This window comes from Thalassophryne amazonica, chromosome 22, assembly GCF_902500255.1.
Source record: "Thalassophryne amazonica chromosome 22, fThaAma1.1, whole genome shotgun sequence".
Taxonomy (NCBI): Eukaryota; Metazoa; Chordata; class Actinopteri; order Batrachoidiformes; family Batrachoididae; genus Thalassophryne; species Thalassophryne amazonica.
Genome location: NC_047124.1, coordinates 25,841,279 through 25,856,830, shown reverse-complemented (window position 1 = coordinate 25,856,830; position 15,552 = coordinate 25,841,279). Strand labels below are relative to the sequence as shown.

Genomic DNA, 15,552 nt, shown 5'->3' with positions numbered 1-15,552 from the left:
ATGTTAATTTATTTCTGACCTATAACACCTTTTGTATAATTGCACTAGAAAAGTCAGATGCTGACATCGAAAGTCAACATGAGGGAAAGTTCACAATGTCGCGTCAAAATGCACCAGTCGCCCTGCCTGTATTTGTCTGTGGCCGCATCTATGGAAGCAAATGGAAAGTCCCATACCTGCATTAATCCCTGTGAAACAGACAACTCATACAGGGTCACTGTGGGGACAGCTGATAGACATCAGCTAAAAATAAGAGGTGAAGCTTTGTAATTACAGGCCATATATATGCTCATTTTGGTCTATTATTTGGCTGATCTGAGATCTACAGATGTGTGCACAGATTTTAATCTACTTTCATGACCTTTGCGCCACCTATTAGCATGGGACAAAGTACATCTTTACTAGTTTGGTTAGCTTAGTCGTTAACATGTAAACGGATCCCTCACAGCTATTCCCCAGTACCAATAAGGTAAAGATCAAGTGTAACACACAATGCCGAGTTTTGTCCACCAGAATGGCCCTTTATTCATATAAATCCACAAAAACTACTTCAATAAGACTTATCACAAGGTGACATGTCCACCCGGTGTCACAAAATAGTAATACAAAGTGTTGGGTGATCTCCAAAGTACACACTTATGCTAAAGATGAATGTAATTGGTCAACTGGACCTTGAGATATCACGCTACAGGGTAGCAATGAGAATATCTTGAACAACTTGCTATGACTTTGAAACTGACCCAAGATCACTGTAATCGACGATTGTTGTCATGAGGTGGAATCACCCAAGTACATGCTTATGCTAAGTATGAATGAAATTGAGCAAATAGTTGTTGCGATATTGTGCTAACAAGCGAAGACTGACATGCTGATCATTATATTCCCCCATGTTTTATACCGGGGGATGAAGTGTTCACCTACTCCCCAGAAGATACCTGTGATGTATCCGTCAGAGGGAGGTACTATGCTGTTCTAAAGATAAAGTACATCTCATTAATATGCAAAGATATACCCAAAACAAGCCTAAAATTTAAGGGGTATCTCTGGTGTTAGTGTCCCTGAAATGTTTGTGAACTATTATGTTAATCGTGTCCACAGACTAGTGACAACAATATCTTGTGTAAAATAAAAGATTAGTTGAACACCAAATAAACTGAAAATCCAGATTAGTTGAACCCAATAAAATTGACCTTCACCCTAGATTGACATCTGGTTGACCTTGGAATTGCAATTCTTATATCTACCCAAGTGTGTGCGACAATTGATTACAAATACAAGTAAAATTGCTTAAACGTTGCTCAAATGAATACTTTTAAGGGCATTTTTGGTGTCACCCATCATTGACATTCTAGGTTTGGTAGAAATCAGTAAAAATTCCTGGACAGAGAAGACCAACAGACAAGACCTTTGGCTCCATGATTGACCATTGGAAAATTTGACCTCAGTTGGCAATTCCAGAACCCACCTCCATGTGGTGCAAATCAGTGGGCCATGACTAGCCTTTTGTAAGTTGGCCTCACATGAGCAACTCCAAAACTCACCTACATGTGGAAACCGTTGACAAGAGTCCCGACAAGAAGTTATCACAGTTTTGATCTTTGACTGTTGGCAAAGCAAATCCTTTTAGGGCAATTTTGAGGTTTGACTGACATCCACATATCAACTTTGGTGGAACCTGGCCAAAGAACCCAGGAGGAGTTGGACAGCAAAATGTTTTTAAAATTACCCTATCTGATCGGCTCCTGATGGGCCTAAAAATTATAAAAACATTGAAGCAGGACTTCAAAACTACAAAATGCATTTTTTTTTTAACCCCAAACATGAATTTACCAGCATTGCCAGTGTTCATATAATTGACAGAAGTGACTCCGTTGTATGTTAAATAGTAGCAGTAGTAGTAGTAGTAACATGCTAACCCCCATTCAGCTGTTACCAGATTTGCAGTTAACGCCTGTACGTGTATTTATTACTCACAAACACATCTTTCTCATTTGAGTTAATAAAACTCAAAAACACATGCCAGATTGCTCAGTGGAGAAAAACTGGTATTTTATTTGTGAAGTTGTGAACTCAGAAAGCAAAAAATGTTTGGAAAGAAACATTCAGGATGAATCAGTTTGACGGTCAAACAGGCCCAAATACCAAAGTACGTAAATATCAACCTTTTTATTCGAGTGTACAATGTGAGGATATCATTGCTTGTCCAGCCTTGCTGATGAGGCTTGGCATCCGTAACAGTTTATTAACCAAGTCACCTACACAAGCTAATGTTAGCTAAATAAAAAGATGGGTACCTTTCCCAAAAAGTATGATCAGACGGGTCAGAAACAAATGGCAATTTGTCTCAAATTAAAGACAGCTTTTTACAAACTGGCATAAACTGAGAAAAAACAACAACAACAACAAAAAAAAAACATTTTAAATGTCTTGTCACACTGCAGGAGAGAAACTTTTACTTTAGCCCCGACTAGCCCTAAAACATATTAGCAACACAACAGTGCACGTTAGCGTTTACAAACTGAAACTTAAAATTCTCAAGTCCATGAGCTTAACATTTGGCAGCTGGTTATCTAGTTTAGCCGCAGTTCTTACAAAAATGATAGAGAAACAGTCACCTCATTTACTGCCTGTATGTTTTTTGGGAAACCGTATTAGATCACCCCGTACAGACACATTAGCAGTTTGAGCAGCTGTTGGAGCCGTGATGACGATTAAATCTGTATTCCTTCAGGAGATTTCCATCCATGCATCTGCAAGTCTTAAACACAAAAGTATTCCACCAGTTGGGTTTAGGACAAGACTCCGCCACTGATTAACCAAAAATCAGCCAGCAAAGTTTAAATTTTACGACAGAGGGAAAAGCAAATGTTAGCATTTGTTTTGTAATTCCCTTAATAAAAATGGAGTTGTGGTGCTCCAACAGAAAACCAAAGATAACGTCTATGTTTGTAGACTTTCTAAATTGAAGCAATAGTCTTTCAGGGTCCCATCATCCCCTGCGTGCTTGGGGGGGTTCTGGGTTGACTCACAATTTGTAAATAACGAAAATGGCGTAGTCCCTCATCACGCACAAGAAAGAAAAAAAAAAAAAAAAAAAAACAGCATGAAATGTGGTCACGAAGGCATTCAAGCAAGTTAATGTTTATATAGATTTTTAAAAAATATTTTAACTTTTTAAAATCAAATCCCACAATAAATCACACCCAGATTAAGTGCCATTGATATTCCTGTTCTCAAAGGTCCTTATTTTCCGATGACCGTGAGGAAGCAACGAGTCTCCATGCGATGTCGTGTTACCATGGAACCGGATCCACTCCACACATGCAAAGGCTCATGGGACCCCAAAGTCCAGAACAGACACACACAGGGTTAATATAGTGTTATTGTGAAATTCTTAACTAGTTCCTCTAACATTTTATTTTGAATTATTCCCATGTGACAATCATTCACGCAGAAATTGACCATCTCACATTTGTTGTCACCATTTGTAGAAAAATTTTTTTTGAATTACAGCACATTCTAGAATCAATGGGGAAGTTTGAGCACAAAAAAAAAAAAAAAAATATCGGAAATTATTAGGCTTTAGGCTAGCAATTTCTGAATTCAACCATCTAGCTGTGTCGGGTTGCTTAACCCTGAATTTAATGTTTGTTCTTTTGCGTCAGCACATGGTGTCTACAACAGTACCTTAACCTCGCTGTCAATGTACGGCGACGGAAGCAGTAAAAACATCAGGTCTGTCAAACTAAAATGTCTATTTATTTTTAAATACCCCTTTTGCTACTGTATACATAAAAAAGCATATCTTCTGAAGCTGTAGTGTGACAACGGCAAGAAAATAAAAATTCACAATGGGCAGCCAGCTGTTAGCGCAGCGCGCCGCCTCCTGTGCGATAACGTGTGTAGTGTGCTATGGGTTGTAAATGCTCTGCGGACGACCTGGATTTGCCCTGTATTCGTGCAGCGAGTCTCCTTTCAATCTGTGCAAAAATATAACAAGACTCAAACCTCTGGAGCTAATTTACAGTTGAGAGCAAATGAGGCTAAATATTTCAAAGAGTAAATCTTTTTTTTTTACGAAAATATGAGCACTAAACTAGGATCCTTTAAGTAAAAATAAACTAGTGCACCACACGGTAGGAAAATAGTCATTTTTTCCTTTAACAATGGTGGATGATTTCTCTTGAGTGGGGGGGGGGGGGGGGGGGGGGGGGGGGGGGGAAGAAACTCAATGGAAATTGCACAATAATGTGGTGGAAAAAAAAAATTGCAAGAGGAACAGAAGAGGCAGACAGAAGGAAGAAAAGTGTGACGCTGAGTGACAGATGGAGCCGCTAAACGGCAAAGAGGGAACGAGAAGGCAGACGGTCAGTGAGTGATCAGTCAGTAAATGACGTGATACAGAAACAAGATATGAGCGTGATAATGACAAACATATACAGATTAAATGAGGTATTGCACAGATTAATTAAAAAAAAAGCATAAAGATAACAAAAATATACAGCAAGTCGACAGAACATTTACATTTATAATTCGAAAATAAAGATTTCTTTTTTAGAAAGATGAGAACAATTTAGTGTCATAATCATCCAGGTGGTGATGGTTTTTTTTGGGGGGGGGGGGGGGGGAGAAAAAATGTATATATCGCTAGTCGTCCCATTCGTCCTCATCCTCAAAGTCCTCTTCGTCGTCATCGTCATCATCCTCTTCTGTGGGAGGGGAAGAAAAAAGTCAAGTCAGCTGGAAACGACGTTTTATGCTCAACAGTAATTTCATAAAAGTAACATTTCGTTTGTACCACAATGAATTTTATTTTATTTTTGGAGCGATTTTAATGTCAAATGTATGACTGACTTGTGTAACAACGTGCTGAATGAAAAATAAAACTATTTCATTCAGTGCAATTTGAATTCAATGAGTTGGAGCGCCAACTGCTGGACAAGTTGAGGAACAACATATTACTGTTATTTAGCCATTATCAATGTGTACTTTTGTTTTGTAGAACTTAACCATTCACGTCACATTTAAATGTGTGTCTTTTTTCCTCCCCATATAAAAGTAAAACTTTGACTGCATTAAACACCAAGTTGTGATTCTTGTGATCGTGCGACGTTTACGGGAGATTTTAGAACAAAGCGCGGGATGTGAGGTGGACTGATTTGGGTGCACCTGAAGAGTGAATAGCTTTGCTCCTCTTCCGTATCACGTCTATGAGTGCCCCGACGATGCCCTCTGAAGGAGCCGGAGTGGGAGGGGCCAAATCCATGCTGTCATCCCTCTGGAACACATTTACAACACGTGAGGAGCCTGGCACAGCGCCGGGGTCCCTGAGGGGCCCCGCCCGTCACCCCACTGTGCGTGCGCTGACAGAATACTCACAGGTTTCAGCTGGATTCCTTGTCTGATTTGGTCCAGGAGTGCGTCTCTGCCGCTGGAGGACACCGGTCTGTCTCTCTGCTCCACTTTCTTCAGGTGGGTGCCTTCTCTGATCTGACTCAGCAACGCCGACTTGCCCCCGAGCGCGGGTGCGCTGCTGTCCGCCCCGTTAACATCTGAGGGCAGAGGGGGAGCGGGTGGCGGAGGAGGCGGACCTTCAGCGCTGGATGCTGGGGGAGGAGGCGGTGGGGGAGGCGCCGGAGGAATTGACGCATGGGCTGGTGGAGGGGGAGGCGGAAGAAAGCCGCGGCTGGGCGGGGGAGGCGGCGGCGGCGCAGACATGCCCGGCCGGGACGGTGGGGGAGGAGGGGGTGCGGAGAAAGGTGCTCGGGAGGGCGGAGGAGGCGGTGGGGCACCGCGACCCCGGGCAGGTGGAGGGGGAGGAGGGGCAGAGCCGTGGTGTGGGGGGGGGGGGGGGGGGGCCGCCCCTGGATGGGGGAGGTTTAGGAGCTGGAAAGAGAATAAAGAGAGATTAAAAAAAAAAAAAAAAAAAATCAAACTCCAGTCCAAGCAGGCATGAGAAACCCTCCAGTCATACTAAGAGGGGGCGCCAGACTGACGTCCGGCTGCAAAAACTGCACTTAATACTGGGACCAGTGCATTTTTACTGTTTGTCCAAGATAAGAGTTTGTCCAGTGAGCAAAACTAATAAGAACTGTGCATCATCGTCCCACATGGCTGCACTGAGGCATCATGGGAGACGGGTGTTACAGTTCAAATGACTGGTCAAACCTGGCCAGATTTCAGCCAATCAGAACGCACGTCTTACTCAACACCAGGAAACTCTGCGCTGGTCCGCCGCGTCAATCGCTGTAACTGTAGCGACACATCAGTCCGGTGTCAACTTCGTCACCAGCAGGAATTCTCACGCCAACTTGATACATTCATCCCTCACCGTGGAAACGCATCAGATAATCCAGATCTTTTTTTTTTTTTTTTTTTTTAAATATTCAGATTACATTCCTGAAGGATCAACCTAAAAGATCTGGATGATTTATCACTCAAAGAATTCACAGCAAAAAAATAAATAAAAAAATAACCAAAATGCACAGAAATTCCTCAATTCAAGTTTCATCCATGCCATGCAGTTACAAGTTTAACCTCTTGGGGCAGCATTCTCCAGTGTAAATCATATCAACAAGACAACTGGTGTATGTTAATTGGTTAATCTTTCCTCAACAAAAACAAACACTGGCCAGATGGAAATTTAATCAGATGTGGAAGATGTTTTAAAAAGTAAAAAAAAAAAAAAAAATTAAATTTTACTCAACAATTCCTGAAAGCTTGTTTTCCGTCTACTGGCTGCTTGCACATGGAAATGCATGAATAAATCCAGAATCCACACTGCTCCTGCACACAACTACAAACTAACGGCAAAAAGCTGACGCACAGCAGCTCATGCATGGAAACCTACCACTCCACCTGGGTGGACCTGAGGGACAGAACCACATATTCAGACTGTCTACAAGAGAAATCCTATATCAGAGTCAGACAAAAACCCAATCACTCTCATTGAAAAACAATTACACAAATACTTTATTGAAGAAAATTTAATCGTGGAACCCGTCAACTGCATCACCTCAACATGGTGTTTCCTGAGTGATGCAGCAATTTGATGTTTGGGGCTTTAAAATAATCTGAGGTAAAATTAAAACACTTGGGGTATTTATGTTACATATGTCACAGAAGTCTTAAACAAGCTGTGCCAGGCCGAAATGACGTTTATAGCAGAAGAATTTTTTTTTTTTGTGAAAACTCACAGAATTCAGGGAATTTGGAAATATTTAACACAGAGCCTCAAAAACATGAAAATGTAAAAAGGTACAAACTGATTATGCGTGACAGGACCCCTTTAATAATTATCTGATCAAGACTAACTGCAATTTCAAAATCTGCTTCTTGAAAATTAACATTTTCAGGAACACAAAAGTTCCACAAATTTTACAAACACAGCTGTGGTTCTTTAACATTTGTTAAGGCTTAAACGAGAAACTACAGAATCACATTTAAATCTTATTTTCACAAACATTAAAACCGCCTTTACACAGGGATTTGGTCATGGTCTTGTGCGGTCATGAAATCGTGTGGAATGGTGCTCAAAAAATATCAAAATCTGATGAAACCACTCAAAATCCAGCATATACGTCAAATAAGCGGCGGATTCTGTGGAAATGTGACGTCATCTGTTGCGCGCAAACTCCACGTGAGACAAGCGATTACACTTAAAGGCATTTTCGCGTCACCTTTGCAGATCAGGCACGTTTTAAGCCGCGCGACAGACTCACAACTGCTTATGAAGCTCTGACGTGATGTAAAATTGGTTTTATAGTGAGTTACATCAATTAAAAATAACAGTAAATACATTTAAAAACAGGCGTTTGACTCACGAGTGGAGCACAAAACAGAACACTGCACTGCTCACCTGCGTGCTGCAAATGCATCATTAATTATTAATTACATTAATTGATACTTTGTCAGGCCAAATTATTTTTCGGTGTCATTATGAATAAAATCTTTCTGGCCTGGCACAGGTTGTGGTTATGGTCAGCCCGGCAGCCTGCCAGGCCTGTGTAGTTATAGGGGAAAAACACTGACTGCATCTCATGCAAATTGTCAAAACAGGTTAAATCGATCAATTAATAAGGCACCATAAAAAAAAATTAGTTTTTCATCCCCGCCCACATGCCGACATCAGCCTGCATCAATTTTTAAAATGATTATTTTGGCAAATGTCATTGATTACGGTACAGCTGGTGCAAGAACCGGCATGTCCGCTAGGTGGCAAGTGTGCTTTGGCCAAACACGGTCATTGATAACAACATAGTCAGTTATTCCGTGTCACTCACTCACACACACTATGCATGTTTATCACTGACTGTAATCAACATGAAAACAAGACTAGTTTAAAAATTATCTGATATTTTCAGTTCCTCACTTGGTATGCAGGTGCTGTAAGTGTTGTTTTTCACGTTTGTAATGAAGTTGTATGCACCTGTTTCTAAGAAAAAAATAAAATAAACCATCACTTTTTTCTGATGTCAAGGATGATAATTTTTATTTATTTATTTATTTTTTATTAAATGGGACCTACGTCAAGTGGACTAATTAGCAGATTGTTGGAATAATGTCTTAAATGAGACTAGAGAGCAGGGCAAAGAGTCCTATTCTACAAATGTCCGGATTCACTTTTGTGACCGTGTCAGCGGAGGTCGTAAACTGCGGCTCACCTTGTCGCCGCAGCTCGTTCTTCACCGCCTCCACTCCTCCTTTCTTCTCAATGAAGTCGTAGATGACTTTGGAGGTCTCCTTGTCCTTGAGCTGAGCCTCAGAGATGCCGCACATGTCGAAGAGGCTCTTCAGCTCTGGGTCCAGGTTATTCAACTGAGAAATTTAAAATAAATCCATCAGATTCCAAGAGCTAAGGATGTAACACCCCCTCCAGTTTTAATTCAACCCTAAACAGAACTGGTAAAGTTATGTGTCTATGCAGAACCTCATTTAATAAGAGCAATTATCTTAATACTATAAATTATGCCTCTTTTAGGAGTGTTTTTGTCATGTAAAATGTCTCAGCAAAACTTCATCAAGGTCTCACAACATTATGCTGCCACCTGGTGGTGGACTGGCATAGCCTTGTCTTAAATCCTGAATTTTACAAAGACTCCCTGTTGAACTAAACCAGATGATTGAGCATTTTAATCTAATGTGCATTTTTGCCAAAAACCCACACAGGGAGAACGTGCTGCTGGAACTGAACCCTGGAATTTTCTTGCCACACGACAAGTGTGACAACTACTGTAGTGCTGCAGATGGAAACGCAACCAGTGACAAATATCACAACTCTGTTTTGATGCGCTTTCAAGTCTCTGCTGCAAAAGCCCATCAAGTTGAGAGACTTGTTTTCTTAATTCATTCCTGTCATTCATTTGTGTATAGGGGGCGCTGTGGTGCACGTGAGGCAGTGTCTGTCACAGGGACAAAGGACAAAATTAAATTTTGATACCAACTGCCTGCTCAATCAATGTATCCACCTGATATTGCGGAGGCGAGTGAGCTTTGATAGAACGTCACTCCTTTAACTCTACAGTATGTGCAACCCATGAAAGCAAACTTCTTTAAACTTTCAAATAAATCCCCCGACCTTCACAATCAACCAACCCCATTTACTCCAGTCTTTTTTTTTTTTTATGGATTATGCAGATGCAGCTCGAATCCATTCCATAGGAAATCTCCTTGTGTAACCGTGCACACGGCTGAGCAACAAAGCTCTGATAAATATTTCAGAACCGATATTAAATTTGAGAATTCCATCTGAGGGATTAATGGCTGAGAAAAAACAAAAAATTCAAGAAGGCACAGGCTGAGTTTTGAGAACATTCAGACACGACAACAACCACCGTATGGAGGCTGGTGAACTGTAAACTTACGTCAAAGCCTGTGTTTGGATCCCATCCTACATGCCCAATGTGTCTGAGGACAGGAACAAAAAGAAATCAGGTGAGATTGTGTCAAAGTTTAAACATGCAGAGCAAAGAGAAAGCAGTCACCTAAAGTCACTGTACCACTCAGTAAAACTTAAAACTTCATAGATAAGTCCCTTGTTTTCACTCAGGGTCGCCACAGCAGATCTGAGGTGGAGCTGCATGTTGATTTGCCACTTTTTTTTTTTTTTTTTTTTTTTTTTTTTTTTAAATACACCAGATGCCCTTCCTGGCGCAACAGATGAGCCATAAACTAAAAAATTTTCAAGAAAGATTAAATATAAGATCAGCAAAGATTAAATATAAAAAATAAAATAAGCACAATAAAGGTGCAAGAGACAATAGACATGTTATTTACAGTGTAAACTAAGATGTTTGGCTGTTTAAAAGGAAAAAAAAAAAAAAAAAAAAAAATTAGTCACCCCAACACAACATGACAAACAAAAATGAAGTTTTCTTGTTTTTCGTATCCTCTTTGTGTATGATTTATTGGATTGTGTTGGCCTTGCTTCAAATAGCCCATGGGCCAAGTAGGTTTTTGGAACCACGTAAGGTGATGAAACACGACACTTCGAATCCAGCCTCAGTGTATCATGGCCTACACAAAAATGTATGATAACCATCCCACATTACACAGAGGCCAAAATATAAAAATGCTCCAATCATGTTGAAAACTATACTACATTATTTGTCATAATGATTCCAAAAAGGTATAGTTTGTTCTGGAGTTATGGGGTAAACAGAGGACCGTGTCTCGGTGGTTAATGGTCTGAGCCTATCTTCAAAGAGGTCTGTGCGTCACTACTTCCTTTGAGCAAAATTTCCCCATCATTTAAATCTGATATGTTAGTGAGGTTAGCACTTTTAGCAGCCATTGGTAGCTTGATCTCCAAGTCTATTTAATCTGCAATTACTGAGATATTAAGAATTTTTTAATACCTACACCCAAGCAAATAATTAGGAAAACCACTTCCCAGTCCCCCAAAATATTCATTAATTAAACACCTGAAGCAAGAGGTTAGCTTGTTAGCTGCAAGTCCGGTAACAGTAACAATGATGGAGGTGTGTTTGGGCTTCATTGGTCATGCCCAGATCACACACAGGCCATCACAATGACAGCAATGGGTTCATTCTAGTACAATAAAGAATGTTTTTATATTCAATGAAGAAGAAAAAAAAAAATATATATATATATATATATATATATATATATATATATCTATATATATATATATGCTGGAATTTGCCTACATGTATTCGAAGCCATTAGCATGCTAAATATTGCCAAAACCATGCATCACAAGCATCCCCCCCCCCCCGAGGGAATCAAATTAAAGTTTGTTCACAAGTGTGATAAGTTTATCCATCACATGCCGAATGTGTGTCGACTCACTGAAAGTTGCTTGGCGTGCCGATGTCTGCCTTGGTCAGTTTCTTCTTCTTCGGCTTGCCCTTTTTCTCCCTCTTGTTGAAGGAGGGTGGCACAAAGTTGTTCACCTGAGAGTTGTGGTAACGCTGAACGTTGTTGATCTCTGGGTTTTTGATGTCGACGGTGGCCATGGGCAATGCTGGCCCTTGAGAATGACACATTATCAAAGTTAAACTTCACACTCAATGCACTTTTATTCAACAAAATCAATGTTGCACCTATTAAAGTGTTAGAAGCCCAATAACGAGGATTCTAGGGCCATACTGAAATCTAAACAACGATTAAAACTGTTCTCCTGATTATGTGGACCATCATTTAATAGCCATGATTGCCCATTTTATTTGGGCTTTGTGGGCACGTGTTAGATGTGAAAATTACTATCAACTCCTGCCACAACTAAACGATAAAACCGCTCAATAGAGAGTGGAAAAAAATGTAATAGTTCTCTTATTTGAGCTCCCTACCTATGCTTTCAAAAAATAAATCCAATACATGAATGAAAAGGGCCCATGTTCAAAAACAAAACGTATTTGACTAAAAATGATCAGGAACCATTTCCTGTGTCTCGGATTCATTTATTAAGAGAAATATTACACATAAGTGCAGTGCACACCCAGGCACAATTCAACGTGTTGACACCTAAAGTTTGCCAAGCTTGCAACGTTTGACGACGGAGAAAAACCGTAGCAGAACATCTGCAAAACACTAACACCCCATGCAGCATAATCCTGCAGTCTGATGATCACCTGCATGCTTAATCTTTCCCACATGTAACCTTTAATTTTTTTTTTTTTTAGATTTTAGTCCAACAGTAACTGCACAACATCTGTAATTTGGTATACTTTGAATATTATGACTTTTGGGATACAGTAGACTTCAGGGTTGGAGATGCAGATTAGGCTGAAAATTTGGTCTGAAATGTTTCTACATGCACATCCTTGTTTCTGCTGCTGTTGGGGGTGGCAGGACATAAAACTTAAACGCAGCATAGTACAAGTTATACAGCTACTTTTAGAACCCTATTCCACAGGGTGCCGTTCTATTACGATCGCCCATGATCCAAGATAAAAAGTGCAAAAACTGCCTACTACAGACTTGCCTCCTAACACGCTGGCTTATAAAATGCAGACCTGGCAACCCACTTGAAAACCAAAGCAAGGAGCTTCACCTGTGCCCTAGACTGGAACCACAAAAACCGCTGCATCTACTTGAAAGTTTTACCACGACAGAGCACAATCAAGTTTCAAGATGTAGTCAGTAGGAATACCACGTTAAAAACATTCAAACATCACTGAAGCTATTAAGACTACTAACTACTGCGTATACCAAGTTTGTTCAAGATTGACAAAGATGGATCAAGAAGTTACTGTGAGTCTTGAAAATGTGCCTATTTCCTATATGGGATTAAACGGGAAGGAATGGCGATCTGTGGAATAGCTAAGGATGGGCGATATGGCCTCAAATTCATATTGAGATATACATTGTAGCCTCTTGTGATAAGGATACCGGAGAGGCAGTAACAAAGAAAAGGAACAGACTCGAACTTAACACCACTGACATGATCTGGTGTTTAAATAAAAACCTTTGAAGGGCCCAAATCCCCTTCATTTTGTACAACTACGGTCATAACCGTCCCTAGTTGCAGAAGCATTTCTCAATTTATATCCAAAACACTTTATTTATATAGCATATTTAACAACAAAAACGTTCCAAAGTGCTGCACATACAGTAGAATCACGATAAAACCCAATAGTCAAGAAATAAATTAAAAATAAGAAAATTAATAAAAAATAACTAAAATGTACAAGATAAATGTATAAATACATACAACATACAAAAGATAAAACCAATAAAATCTACCAAAATAAAAACAAAACCTATAAAACAGAGGACCACACAACTCACGCAGTGTTAAAAACCAGAGAATAAAAGTGGGTCTTCAGACGAGACTTAAAACACTCCACTGTGGGGGCTGTTCGGACATGGAGGGGCAGAGCGTCCCAAAGTCTGGGGCCAGCCACAGAGAAAGCCCTATCCCCCCTGGTTTTAAGTCTCGTCTTGGGTACCACGAGCTGGTAGCAGATCAAATGACCCTATATCTCTACTGCATACAGTATTTTATGATGGAACAATCACATTATAACACAAGTATATTATTAACGAGTTTAAAAGAAAATGTAGTCAAAAATTTCAAGATGCACATAGAACTTTTATTAATAAACATACATAACAGTGCCTTACTGTAACATGCAAGTCCTATGTTGAAGATTGGCCAGCAGATGTCACCATATTTAATTTTATCAAATGCTTCTAAGCAGTGAATCGCTTCGTACAGATTCAGTGGTTCAAAAAAGCTTCGGTTTCTTCAACCCGTGGAAGTTAGAGCCATGAGCTGCAACTGGCTGCAATGCGCAATTGCCATTTTGATTAAACATGACTGAACGTGAAATGGAAGCGCTGGTGAAATAGACTGATGCAACGTCCATTATTTGGACTTGGTTCGCCCGACGAGCAGCAGCAAACTCTGTAGAGGGCAACAGTTACGGCTACGAGAGGTAGCATCATCAACATTCTTTGGTGTTTAAAGGCAGCTGGCATCCTTATTGCTAATAGAATTAAAATCTCTAACGTAGGCCAAATTGATATAATTTATACCTTCTATCGCGCAGCCCTAGGAATCAAATCAATCCAATCAATTTTATTTATATAGCGCCAAATCACAACAAACAGTTGCCCCAAGGTGCTTTATATTGTAAGGCAAGGCCATACAATAATTACGGAAAAACCCCAACGGTCAAAACGACCCCCTGTGAGCAAGCACTTGGCGACAGTGGGAAGGAAAAACTCCCTTTTAACAGGAAGAAACCTCCAGCAGAACCAGGCTCAGGGAGGGGCAGTCTTCTGCTGGGACTGGTTGGGGCTGAGGGAGAGAACCAGGAAAAAGACATGCTGTGGAGGGGAGCAGAGATCAATCACTAATGATTAAATGCAGAGTGGTGCATACAGAGCAAAAAGAGAAAGAAACACTCAGTGCATCATGGGAACCCCCAAGCAGTCTAAGTCTATAGCAGCATAACTAAGGGATGGTTCAGGGTCACCTGATCCAGCCCTAACTATAAGCTTTAGCAAAAAGGAAAGTTTTAAGCCTAATCTTAAAAGTAGAGAGGGTGTCTGTCTCCCTGATCTGAATTGGGAGCTGGTTCCACAGGAGAGGAGCCTGAAAGCTGAAGGCTCTGCCTCCCATTCAGGAATTAACAGGAAGCCAATGAAGAGAGGCCAATATGGGTGAGATATGCTCTCTCCTTCTAGTCCCTGTCAGTACTCTAGCTGCAGCATTTTGAATTAACTGAAGGCTTTTCAGGGAACTTATAGGACAACCTGATAATAATGAATTACAATAGTCCAGCCTAGAGGAAATAAATGCATGAATTAGTTTTTCAGCATCACTCTAAGACAAGACCTTTCTAATTTTAGAGATACTGTGCAAATGCAAAAAAGCAGTCCTACATATTTGTTTAATATGCGCATTGAATGACATATCCTGATCAAAAATGAGTCCAAGATTTCTCACAGTATTACTAGAGGTCAGGGTAATGCCATCCAGAGTAAGGATCTGGTTAGACACCATGTTTCTAAGATTTGTGGGGCCAAGTACAATAACTTCAGTTTTATCTGAGTTTAAAAGCAGGAAATTAGAGGTCATCCATGTCTTTATGTCTGTAAGACAATCCTGCAGTTTAGCTAATTGGTGTGTGTCCTCTGGCTTCATGGATAGATAAAGCTGGGTATCATCTGCGTAACAATGAAAATTTAAGCAATGCCGTCTAATAATACTGCCTAAGGGAAACATGTATAAAGTGAATAAAATTGGTCCTAGCACAGAACCTTGTGGAACTCCATAATTAACCTTAGTCTGTGAAGAAGATTCCCCATTTACATGAACAAATTGTAATCTATTAGATAAATAGGATTCAAACCACCGCAGCGGAGTGCCTTTAATACCTATGGCATGCTCTAATCTCTGTAATAAAATTTTATGGTCAACAGTATCAAAAGCAGCACTGAGGTCTAACAGAACAAGCACAGAAATGAGTCCACTGTCTGAGGCCATAAAAAGATCATTTGTAACCTTCACTAATGCTGTTTCTGTACTATGATGAATTCTAAAACCTGACTGAAACTCTTCAAATAGACCATTCCTCTGCA

At 40.3% G+C, this 15,552-nt stretch overlaps 1 protein-coding gene across 1 annotated transcript in view; it reads right to left on the bottom strand.

Moving 5' to 3' along the window:
- Positions 1-4,422: 4,422 nt before the first annotated feature.
- The window catches only part of waslb (WASP like actin nucleation promoting factor b), a 49,013-nt gene continuing 37,883 nt past the window's right edge, over positions 4,423-15,552 (bottom strand). The window contains 7 exon segments of the mRNA XM_034163138.1: positions 4,423-4,709; positions 5,170-5,278; positions 5,380-5,829; positions 5,831-5,886; positions 8,664-8,817; positions 9,864-9,906; positions 11,311-11,491. Of these exon segments, the coding sequence (XP_034019029.1) occupies positions 4,648-4,709; positions 5,170-5,278; positions 5,380-5,829; positions 5,831-5,886; positions 8,664-8,817; positions 9,864-9,906; positions 11,311-11,491 (1,055 nt within the window). The 3' untranslated portion in view covers positions 4,423-4,647.